General features: G+C 28.4%; 1 protein-coding gene across 1 annotated transcript; it reads left to right on the top strand.

Annotated features, from left to right (window-relative positions):
* The first annotated feature begins 2,425 nt into the window (after positions 1 to 2,425).
* LOC110613081 (heavy metal-associated isoprenylated plant protein 3) lies at positions 2,426 to 4,477 on the top strand. The gene is made up of 5 exons (XM_021754014.2): positions 2,426 to 2,652; positions 2,778 to 2,985; positions 3,093 to 3,316; positions 3,565 to 3,652; positions 3,748 to 4,477. The coding sequence occupies exons 1-5, from the start codon at positions 2,644 to 2,646 to the stop codon at positions 4,299 to 4,301; spliced, it is 1,083 nt and encodes a 360-aa protein (XP_021609706.1). The 5' UTR covers positions 2,426 to 2,643; the 3' UTR covers positions 4,302 to 4,477.
* The last annotated feature ends 8,383 nt before the right edge of the window (positions 4,478 to 12,860 follow it).

Here is a 12,860-nt window from a genome sequence, read left to right as displayed (position 1 = left end):
CTTGTGTAGTTGGGCCATTTTTCGAGGTTGGTTTTAATGTTCCAAGACAACTATCTTCTTTTCCTTGTAAACCAATGCCATGCTATAACTCAGTTTATGAGTTTGAGCCTGTTGGGCATTGAATTTAGATATCAGAAAAATGTTTTTAGAAAAACCATCGTTTTAGATATTGAAAAATATAGTTTTCTGTGACTAAATTATGTTAAAAATAATTTTAAATTATCTTTTAAATAGTATTTGTAAGAAAGTGTTTTAACAACAATGTCAAACATGCTTAGTATAAAAGTTTTTAATAATACAATTAGTGTATTAATGCAAGTGCTGCTTTAGCCTACTAATTTGATGAACAGAAAGCAATAGCAACTGTTGAAAGGCCATGCTAAACTACTAAAATTCAAAATCCATGGTTCCCTACCCGGCTTAGTTTCAGTCATTGATTGGATAATAGCAGAGGGAAAAAGACGAGAAATCTCGTCCAAAACATTTTTTTTTTTTGCTAAAAATATAAAAGGTTCATTAGATAAAGGCTTAAAGTTTAGTACAACATATCTAAAGCATGCAAGATGCATGCTCAAAACAAATCTCTTGATTAAGACCTAACCGGTCTGAAAAATAAAGGCTCAAGGTCCTAACAAGTAAATTTAAACAAACCAACTCTAAGATATCCGAGTAACTTGATTCGGATAAAAGATTAGTAGAAGTTAGTAACTTGATTCAATAAATAAATTATTTTTCTTTACTTTATTTTTATTTAAAAAATGAAAAACATTCGTAACTTTATATACAGTGATATTAATAAAATCTTTAATTTTTATTTTAAAAAAGTCATTTTCTTTAAAAATAATTTGTTTTTTTAATAAGGACATCTTTTTATTAATTAATTTTCCTTAAAAATATTCTTTTGATAATTTAATAGTAAACATTAAGTAGTTTTTTTTTATCCAAAATTAAAGATTAAGTTGTTAGTTGTTGGGATATTTGAAAAGTTAGAAGATGTGAAGTGTGTTTGAAAAAGAGCTACCAGACCCACAACAGATCATTTTCAGAATCAACCAAAGTTTGGGAGAGTTGGATAGGTCTCATCATATGAATTCTTTTAATTATCAATATGAAGGTTATGTGGTTAATTTTGGTAGGTGGAGACCTCCTCTCAAGGATTTATGAAAGTTTTAATTATCAATATAAAGGTTATGTGGTTAATTTTGGTAGGTGGAGACCTCTCAAGGATTTATGAAAGTCAATTTTGATATTGCTTGGAGTGATTCATCTCAGAAAACATATGTTGTAGCATTATTAGGAATGGAGTTAATTGATGATCAAATTTCTAATTTTTTCTATCGATCCCCTTTTTAGCAGGTGAAGCTCTAACCATGTTGCATGACTTAAAGTTAGCTATGAAATGGACTTTTCAATCTATTATTTTAGAAGTTGAATTAGAGATTTTAATCTCTGCTTTGAATGATCTTCAAAAGTTGCTCTTGGATATTAAAGCTACTGTTTTAATTATAAAGCACCTTTCTAACTCCTTTCTTTCTATCAGTTTCTTTTGTATCAATCCCACTACTAATAAAGCAGCAGATTTTGTAGCTAAAACCAGTTTCAAAAGCAAGCTTACTCATAACTGGTTAGTTTATTTGCCATAGGAACTGTTTTGTATTTTATTTCATGATCTTTTAATATAATGCAAATACTTTTTTTTTTTAAAGTGAAATCAATAATTGCAATTTATTGAATGAAGAAAAAGTTGATATCATTTTTTCTATGAAAATTACCCCGCATCCTAATTCTTAATTACTAGTAATTTTATAGCATGATGTGATATTTTATTAATTATAACTATTTTTTTAATCGAATTAATTATAACTATTTAAAAATTACTTTTTATCTTCTTTTTTTTACTCTATCTCCTTTATTAATCCCATGCAATTAAATTTTAACAGAAATTTTGATTAAATTACCACATATCAAACATAATTTCATTATTTTTAGTATTTATTACAGATTGAAAATATCTTTTTTTTTTTAAATATAAAAAATATCTTCTTTTATTTTTATAAAAACAGAACATAATATAAAAACCAACCGCTTCATCAAATACTATAAGGAAATTCTAAAAATTTTATTTATTAAATTAAATTAGATTTAATGGGTAGGTTTTATTATTTCATAAACGGAAACAATTGAAAGCTTGAGAGTGTAACCCCCCCACCAAATAAAGCAGGGAATTGCAGAAGTAGAGACGATCCATTAAAGGGCAACAAAACGCAGCTACCAACAAATATCAGGGCGGTTTCCCTCTTACTCAAAATCAAAATCAAAATCAGAACCGAAACCAAAAATCAACTCCGCCACCAAGCGTTAAAAGCGCTTATAATAATGACACATCAACTGCGAGCCTATCCCATTTCATTCGCCGAAGCTGCATGATCATCATCATCATCACCATCATCATCACCATCATCATTCATAAAGGTCGCTACATCTCCATTATTCATCATACAACCGCCTTCGCTTCTCCTTCTCTGTTTCTCTTTCTGCCTATAAATAAATCTTCACTCTGTTAGTAACTCCTCTCTCTGCTTCTAACTAATTCTTTTAGCATATAGTAGAAACCGCTCATCTCTCTCATCTCTCACATTTGCAATGGGCAAGGTGAGTGAAAAGAACCCACCCCGAATCCTCTGTTTTTAATGGGTTTTTTGCAACTTTTTCTTTTCATTTTTTGCTGGTTTCTTTAATGGGTTTTCATGTTTTCTCATTATTTTTCTTCCTTGCAGAAGAAGAGCAACAGCAACAACCAAACCTCCGAGCACGACCACGACCACAACAACGAAGGCGAGAAGAAGGAGGTAGTACAAAAGAAGGAAGGCGACGACGGTGGTGGCAAGGAAGGGGGAAAGCATCCTCCGACCGTCATTCTCAAGATTGAAATGCATTGCGAAGGCTGTGTATCTAAGATAATCAAATTAGCTCGTGGTTTGGATGGTAAATTTTGCAAGAGAGACATTGTCGCCTTACGATTTTGAGTTGGGTTATTGTTTAATTTGAAGTTTGTTTGGCTTACTGGGTTTGTTTCCATGATTGAACTTCAGGTGTCCAAAGCGTCAAAGCAGACACTGAATCAAGCAAGTTAACAGTGATAGGGATAATAGATCCTTCACAGATTCGTGAGATTCTCCATCAAAAGACCAAGAAGAAGGTAGAACTTCTCTCTCCTCAGCCCAAGAAGGAAGATTCTAATGCCAAAAACAACAAAGGTGACAACAAGAAATCCAGCGACAAGAAACCAGACGCCGAGAACAAGAAGCCAAAAGAGGTACCGTTATTATTATTATTAATTAATGACCGAGTTCCTATTGAGGCGCATTTTACAGTTCTTCTCTAAACTGCGCATGTGTTGCATGATTTTAATGGCGCTCATTTTCAATTCGGAATCGGACTGGTAGTCAATCATATATTTATTGCAAGTTTATTTTCAGTCAGGTGGGAGATGCGCATTTTAGAATATTTTCTTTATATTTTATTTATTGTCTTTTTTTTTATAAAATTTAAATAATGGGTTAGGCTCCGGTGACGTCGGCGGTAATCAAGGTGGCATTCCACTGTTTGGGATGTATCGAGAAGATTCACAGGATCGTTTCCAAGACGAAAGGTAAAATTATCATATCTTGCTATTTTCCGTTCCGTTAATGCAACGGCGTTTTTTTCACTAATTTTTAACGGCTTTATGAGGCTTTGCTTCCGCAGGTGTGCACGAGATGACTCTAGACAAGCAGAAGGAAACGGTGACAGTGAAAGGGACCATGGACGTTAAGGCGTTGACCGAGACTTTGAAGGACAGACTCAAAAGACCCGTTGAGATTGTTCCTCCAAAGAAGGAGAAAGACGGAGGAGGTGGTGGCGGAGACAAGGACGGTGAGAACACCAGCGGGAAGAAGAAAAACAAGGGTGGTGGTGATGGGCAAGATAAAGCAGCTGCTGGTGGCGGTGGCGGTGGCGGTGCGGCGGCTAAAGTAGAAGGGAACAAAATAGAGTATATGATGCAACCGGGTTTCGGATATGGTCCAGGTCCTGGGTTCGGATACGTGGGGCAGCCTCAGCCTCAGCCTCAGCAGCCTGTGCATGTGTACGGAAGTGGGTACATGGGTCAGGCAATGCAGCCTATGCCTGTTTATGGAAACGGGTACATGGCTCAGCCACAGCCAGTGCCCATGTATGAATACGGATATGGACAAGTCCCGGGTTACCCTGTGCACATGAAGTTCAATGACGAGAACCCAAACGCCTGCTCTGTAATGTGAAGATGATGAAAAATTAGGATATGTAAATACTAAAAATAGAGTAGTGAGAAGGAGAAGGTAAAATCAAATTTTGGATTATCTATTTTGTTTGTGTTTTCATCTTCTAATATAGTTTTACTTCTAATGTATTGTCCTCGAGTTGAATTTGAATCGAGAAATTTAACTTATGAATTAAATCGAGTTTAGATTTCAAGTTATGAACTAATTTTTACTCATTATCAAAGTAACTGGAATGAATTTGTCGCCTACCAATTATTTGTTAAAATTACCCAACGAAACCTCCGAAGAACCACGCCTGCCTTTATCTTAGGTGTCCTGATAAGCCTCGCAGCATGATTCGCGCGCCACAATTTGCTGCTGCTGCTGTCCTCTAGTTTGTAGGAGAGTAAAAAAGGAAGAGAAAAAGAGCCAAATGTAAAGCCATTTCTCTGCGGCTTTAAGATGAATATGAGTCGCATAGTGTGGGAATCTGAAGCAGCATCACTACATGCCCTACAGAATAAGGACATATACCCTAAATAAGAAGGGACATGCATTTTAGTACGATACAGGCCCCACCATTTATTTACTAAATTTTTCCATGTCATGATGAGCTTAGAGGGTGAACTACAGATAGGTGTCATGATGTGAGTGCTGTGAATCACTTTTACACATAGCTAGACAACACCATGTGGGGTCTCCTATAGAATTTTTTTTTTGTTTTTCTTTTCCTTTTTCAATTTCCTATTTTAGAAAAAATAAAAAAGAAATATAAAAAAAATGTATCCCATAATTTGGGTTGGTGGCGTAGCTGACAGTTGGACATATTTATTTTATGGTTGGAGGATAATTATTTTTAAATTTTTTAGAATTAATATCTTAATGTGTTAGATTAAAATAATACATAGAAAATAATATTATTTATTCATTTTAGCGATTTAATTATATAGTTTTTTTTTTTTAATTTTAAATATTTATATTATTTAATTTCTTTAAAAATTAAATAAATTAATTAATAATTTTTTAATAAAAAAATTAAATTTTAATATTTTAATTAAATAATTTTAAAATAAAGTTAATTTGCTAAAAATTCAATCCTTTTACTGTACAAAGTTCAAAAGTTTTAAAAAACCCTTCTTTTAGTGCACACGTCCATGTGGGCCTGCTACAGCTAGTACTAGGACGTGCAAAAATCATGATGCCACATCATGATGTATGTGAATGTCATACTCACATACAATGGTACCACATGCCTACCATTCATTGTAACCTCACACAAGCACATCTATCCACACACGAGTGTAAATATTTCACCATCTACCATTTAAAATAAATCTGTTAAATACCTTCATTAAATAAAAATATTTTGAATATAAAATCTATAAAAATTATATTAGTTAAACACAAAGTATTGGACCTGGATCATAGATAATTTCTCAAAGAAAACTCGAATATAGTTTCATTTATTATGGCCAGTAAATTTAGTTTAAAATTAAATTAAATTAAATAAATTAAAATTTTAATATTTATAAAAATTAAATTAATTTTATTTTAAATAAAAATCAATTTAAATTAAATCGATCAGTTTATTTTAATTTAATTAATTAAAATTTTAATATACTTTTCTTTTTAAAAAAATTTAATTAAAATATTTTAATTTTAATTATAATATAATTTTTTTGTATTATTAAAAATAATATACGACGGTTCACTATTTATAGATTTTTTTAATTAAAATTAAATCGAATTAAAATAATTAAATTTTTTTAAAAATAAAAATTAAATCAAATGGAAAAGAATAAAAATTATATTAAAAAAATTTTTTTTTAGGTAGAGAAGTTGTTGGATTTTGCTTTTTGTATATTTGTGTATATTTTTCAAGAGAAGAAAAATCCATATATAATAATTTGTGAATAGATTCCAAATACATGTGATCAAAGGGCTCTTTTGCATCTTTTTTTCTATACATGTGATGATTGCATAAGCTAAATCCCATGTGGAAGTAGATTATAAAGGAGATATAGAGAAAAAAATTACTATTAGATCCTTTATTTTTAAAAAATTTACTAGTTAAACCCTATTTTAAAATTATTTAATTAAAATATTTTTATATTTTATAAAATTAAAATTTTAATCATTTTATTAAATAATTATTACTCAATTTATTTTAATAAAAAATTAAATAATATAAATATTTAAAAATTTAAAGACTAAAAAATATATATAATTAAAATTATAAAAATACTGTTTTATTAAAGAAGAACTAAAGAGTTTAATTTTTTAAAATATATATACATGTTTTAATTGAATAATTTTAAAATAGAAATGAGTAATTTTGAAATAATAATCAATAAGTTAATTTTATAAAAATTTAAAAATTTAGATTGTAATTTATCCCAAAAAGATAATTTTGATTGATGAATTCCTTTTCAATGATATTTAATTGAAGCTATTCACTAAAGACTTTCTCATTTGCCTTTTTCTTTATTATTAAAAAAATTGAAATGGCACAACTTAAACTACAAAATTCATCATTTCGTTTGACAAAATAATTCATGTGTTGGACGTGTAAAATCTTCTATTCAAATTATTATTTTTGTTAATTATTAATTAAATTAATTTTTATTTTTTTATCGATCAATAATATAAATTAATAATTATAATAAATTAATAGTATTGAAATGACTGATTTAATATTATTAAATAAAATTAAAAATTTAATTTTTATAAATACATCTTATACTTAATTGAATTGGAGATACATGTGGGTAATAAAAAATAGAGAGATTTATAATTTAATCTCTGAATATTGTCATTATTAACAAGTCAGTCCCTGTATTTTTAAAAACCTATTAAAACGTTTTTATGTTTTCTTTCCATCAACGAAATAGTCCTTCCATTTATTTTTACCGTTAAAAATATAGTAAAAGACTAAATTACCCCCCATTATTTTCCTCTCCTCCTCCTTTCTTTTCTTCTTCATCAATTCTTCCTCCTTTCGCTTCTTTTTCTCTTGCTTCTTTTTTCTTCTTTTTTCTTCTTTTTCTTCTTTCTCTTCTTCTTCTTCTCCTTATTCTTCTCCTTCTTCTTCTTCTTCTCCTCCTTCTTCTCCTCCTTCTTCTTCTTTTTCTTCTTTTTCTTTTTTTTTTCTTCTTACTCTTCTTCTTCTTCTCCTTCTTCTCCTTCTTCTTCTTCTTCTTTTTCTTCTTTTTTTCTTCTTTTTCTTCTTTCTCTTCTTCTTCTTCTCCTTCTTCTCCTTCTTCTTCTTTTTTTGAGGAGGAGGAGGAAAGAAAAGACAGGACTATTTCGTTGACAAAAAAAAACAATAAGGACGTTTTAATAGATCTGAAAAAAGATAAGGACTATTTCGTTAACAAAAAGAAACAATAAGGACGTTTTAATATATTTTTAAAAATATAGGGAGGGACGATTTCATTGACAGAAAGAAACGATGAGTAGTGACTATTTTATTGATGGAAATAAATGATAAGGACGTTTTAATAGATATGAGAAAAGATAGAGACTATTTTATTTATTGGAAAAAAATGATAAGAACATTTTAATAGATATGAAAAAAGATAAAAACGTTTTAATAGATTTTAAAAAATATAAGTACTAACTTATTAATAATAGCAATATCCAAGGACTAAATAAATGGTTTTATTTGAGGGTAAAATTGGATTTTAAAAATTTTCTCTCTCCTCTTTTATCTAATTTTAATGGAAAAGAGGACGGAAGAACTATTTCGTTGATGGAAAAAAAACATAAGGACGTTTTAATAGGTTTCTAAAAATACAGAGACTGACTTGTTAATAATGACAATACCCAAGGACTAAATTGTAAATCTCCCTAAAAAATAATCTCTTTTTAGAACATCTTACTGATATGCTTGAAATCATGATTGCTGGAAGACAGAGGCACAAACTTCTTGATAGTTCCAAAATAGACACAGATCATTTCTACTTAGGACATGAAAGAATCCAGCTCTGCCATAATGTTTCATATATGAAGAAACGATAATAATAGAAAATTATTATTTAATATAATTTTAAAAAATTCATCAATTAATTATCTAATTTTAAAAAATATATTAAAATATTTTTAACACATTAAAAATTTATTAATTAATTTTTTTATTAATTTTAATAGTTAATTATTTTTTATTTAGTTATTATAAATTAAAAAAAATTATTAATTAATCTCTTAAATTTATAAAAAAATCTATTAATTAATCTCTCAATGATATTTTAAATTTTTTTATAATACTTAATCGTTAAAATTAATAAAATAATAAATTAATAAATTTTTTAAAATATTAAATATATTTTTTAATTATATCAATTAATAAATTTTTTTATACCATAAAAACTAAATATTAAATTTCTCGACTAATGATAATGATGTTGTTAATATTAAATAATGATGTGGCTAGACTGGAATTATCCTATAATTAGCTAAAATATGCAAGAGAGAAAACGTAAGGCGGTGGTGGATATTCACGATAATCACTCTGATACTCAAATCAATATCTAGAAGAATAGAGAAAATATAATGGATTACTTAGAATTTGAGTAGTCTTAGAAATAGCGTTTATTTGTTTATGTGATCGTTTTCTTTTTATACTGTAAGAAAATAGGGATAAATATAATATTTTCTAAAAATCTGGCAATAATGTGACCGACTACTCGATAAGGGATATCGCCAACTAATAAGTTAGGTAATCCTGCGATCTGAAGTCAAATGAAAATACACATGTTAGCAGTAATTTTATGTCAAGACTTAGCCTATCAAGAGAAGGCGAATCATGATGGCAATCTGAATATTAAAGTATCTGAATCTCTTTTTATTTGGATCTTTACTATGTGATCTCTATCTTGTAACGACAGTTTATAACGATGTCATATAACTTCAAATAATAAATTATTTTGTGATATTCAATGCTCCCTTCTACTTGTAATTTTAATAATATCACAGTAAATTTTTGTTTCATTCTTTTTTTTTTTAGAAAAAAATTGCTATCCAAATTTGTGAGTAGATCAATGATCAGACTGCATGAAGTTTCTCATGTGCAAAACTTTTTCATATTTCAATTATTTAGGCTTAATTATTTTATAATCTTTTGCTAATGAATCAAGCCGTCATAATGCACAACTCATTTTCATGTTTTTATCCCACTCAATAATTTCTCTAATTTATTATTTTTTATTTAAATTTCTTTAATTTATCCCCTTATTTGAAATCAATGAAATGAATTAAAGTCATCAAAATTTTTATTTGAAATAAAAAAAATTTATTTATTTTTAATTTATAAAATTTTTATTAAAAAAATAAAATCATACATAATTTTATTAGTCATTAATTTTTTAAAAAAAAAATACATCAAGCTAAATCAACGGTAACACATTCTAGAGCTTGACTAGTTATGAAGAAGGATTGAATATTTTTTTCTATTGGTCCTTTGCTTTATATAAATATTAATTATATAAACTCTCATTAAACTAAAAATAACAAAAAAAAAAAATATTTTGTCAATTTTCACAGAACAATATCTATCATATGGCATTCATTAAATAGATAAAATTCAAAGTCAAAAAATGTAATTATTATTCAATGACTTAAAGATTAGTTTGTAAATTATTATTATTATTATTATTATTATTATTATTATTATTATTATTATTATTGTGTGTGTGTGTGGGGAAAGTTAAGAGTAATTTGTGAATGATTGAATGAAAAAAATAATAAAAAAAGGTTAGAAGTCTACATAAGCAACTTGGTTGCATACACATTGAAAAGGGAATCAAAATAAATAAATGAATTAATAAAATATTAATTACTTTTAAAAAATTAAAAAATTTATGATAAATTACTCATTCTATCTTATATTTCGAACAAAAATTTAGTACATCTATTTTATATATGAATTTTTCATATTTTCTTTCTAAAAAAGAAACTAAATTAAACTATTAAATATTAAGCGACATCTACCTCTTAAGAAAATTTTAACTCTTAAAATTACTATCTAGGTTTTATAATTTAGTAAAATTAATTATTTAATTTTCGTATTTTCTGAAAATATATTAACAAGTCTATATTTCTAATTTTTAATTATTTAATTACTTTCTCTATAGTTTCAAAACTACAATTATTTTGTCTCCTAATTTCAAAACCATAACTCTTTAATTTCAAAATTAAAATTATTCTGTCCTTTCAATTTCAAACCACAACTAGTCAATCTCTACAATTTTATATCACAATTATCCAATCTCTATCAGTTTAAAATTAAAACTATTTCATTTTTAAAATTCATGGGAATAACCAAGTAGTCGAGAATTAAAAAATGTATATTTTTTTAAAAAAATTGAAAAATAAAAACTAAGTAATTAATTTCCCTTTTCTATTTTATAATCTAAGTTTAAATTGAAATGTATATGTATATGTATGTATATATACGTTATTGCAAGGGCAGAGAGCTTTCTGGAAATTAACACTTTGCTCATAAGATAGGGGAGCAGTGAAGTTTTCTTTTCAAAAAAAAAAAACAGAATCCAGCTGGACCTTCGTGCAGATGGTCCCAAAAGGCTGGTGATTACAGCATTTATTTCTTGGTTCACAGTAAACGCCTTGGCCCTGGTAGTCCCAGTCGTTTTCGACCAAACTCACCAGGCCAACACCCACATGTCCATGACTTGAAGATGCATTATCAATGTCCACGCCACTAGGTCTTGTGAATTTTCATAGGTAATTGCATATCTGTTTTAGCATTTTCTTTTACATTTTAATTTTAATTATAATATAATAAATATTTAAAATTTAAAAAGTTATTATTTTTAAATACAATTTAAGTAAATTGATAATTTTAAAGGGTGTTTAAAAGTAACATTTTTTTTTTAATTTGAAAGTAATTTTTTAAAAAAATTTAAGTGTTTATTAAATTACGATTAAAATTGAAATATTTATCAGTAAAAATATTAAAATACGCATTTGGCCAAATTTATTGTTCTTGTTTATCAGCAACTCAACATAAGATATGTTCATGCACATGCAAAGCCATCCATTCTCATAAATTCACATATCAAACATGTTTTAAAGCTATCTCATATTCTTTCCAACATAACACTGCTTAAATCATCTACCCCAAAAAACACAAACACCGAAACTGGGAAAAAGGTTTATGGGAATTTTGTTCCAGATGTGTTGTCATCATTATCGTCCAAAATAACCTTAACTCCACTATTTTTAAGGGCATTAACAATAGCCCATATCTTGGTTTGGTTTTTAAAACCTTTTTTCTCAACCTCTTTGCTTATATTAACATGAATTCCTCTTCCTTGTCCTTGATCAAGACCCTCCACCTTTAGACGCATACCCAACACCTCTCCAACAACTGCTGCTGCTTTTGCATTGCAGGACCGATCACATTCAAGTGTGTTCTTGATGGAATGTTCAACTGTTGATGCCGTTGCAACAATCCTCCCGTTGTTTCTGTCTACAACGTTAGCTGTAATGTACTTCAATGATATAAACAACCTCAACACGTACCTTTTTAAAACTGTCATTCCTTTGACTCTCCTGAGATTTTATTTAGCAACAAAAGAATTATCTATTTAGGAATTTAGCATCTTTACTAGCAGGGACAGAATGAAAATGCAGCACATGTAAGAAAGACAAATTCAACACTTCATTCTTTCAATAGTTGAATTCCATGCATAGCATAGATTCAGTAAGCAATACAGCTCAGTTTTATTTCCCACAAATAAATAATGCTCATGGACAAGCACTGCATCTGCATCTTATTCATTCCTTGAGTTATCTGACATTTATATTATGACAAGATACACACAAAATTTTCACTAAGGCCTTATTTGGTTGGGCGTAAGTAAAGTAAGGAAGTAGCACTTTTAAGTGCAAAAATCTCTATTTTTGGTTTGCATTTTTAAGTTAACTTCTTGCGAAATAAAATTCTACTTCGGGAAGTAATTTAACTTACTTAGGTAGGACTTGGTAAGTTACACTTCCCTAGTTAAATTCCATAGATTTTACCGATTTATCTTTTCATTTGTTACGCTTCAAATTACATTATAAACATTATTGTCTTTCACAACTTACAAATAATCATACGGGCATGGAAAATATACTTAAGTAGGATATTTTGAATCAAACAAGGCCTAATAGTGTGTTATTTAGGTGACTCTTCTAGGTCATATGATGCCAAAAGGATAACAAACACTGGTTTTCCATACAGGAAGCTTACTCCATTACTAATGTAATAGGGGTTAAGAATGAATAAAAAATCTATATGGGTCTCTCAGAAAGGTAGCAAAAATCAACCAGTCATCACCATGAAGTCTGAATTTTGGGATGGAATTGAAATAATGAACTTGAATGAAGGTTCATTATAGTATGAGCCAGTCTTCTACAAAGGTCATACCACATTACCACTGTACATATTCCATTCTAAATCGCCAGAAATTAATGTTGCATATTCCAAAGAGTTATTGTAGAAGTTAATTGCTACGGCAGGTTAACATGATAAACCGTAGAGACTAAAGAGTAACACTGGGACATTTCATCAAACAA

This window comes from Manihot esculenta, chromosome 4, assembly GCF_001659605.2.
Source record: "Manihot esculenta cultivar AM560-2 chromosome 4, M.esculenta_v8, whole genome shotgun sequence".
Lineage (NCBI taxonomy): Eukaryota > Viridiplantae > Streptophyta > Magnoliopsida > Malpighiales > Euphorbiaceae > Manihot > Manihot esculenta.
This window is presented reverse-complemented; position numbering and strand designations above follow the sequence as displayed.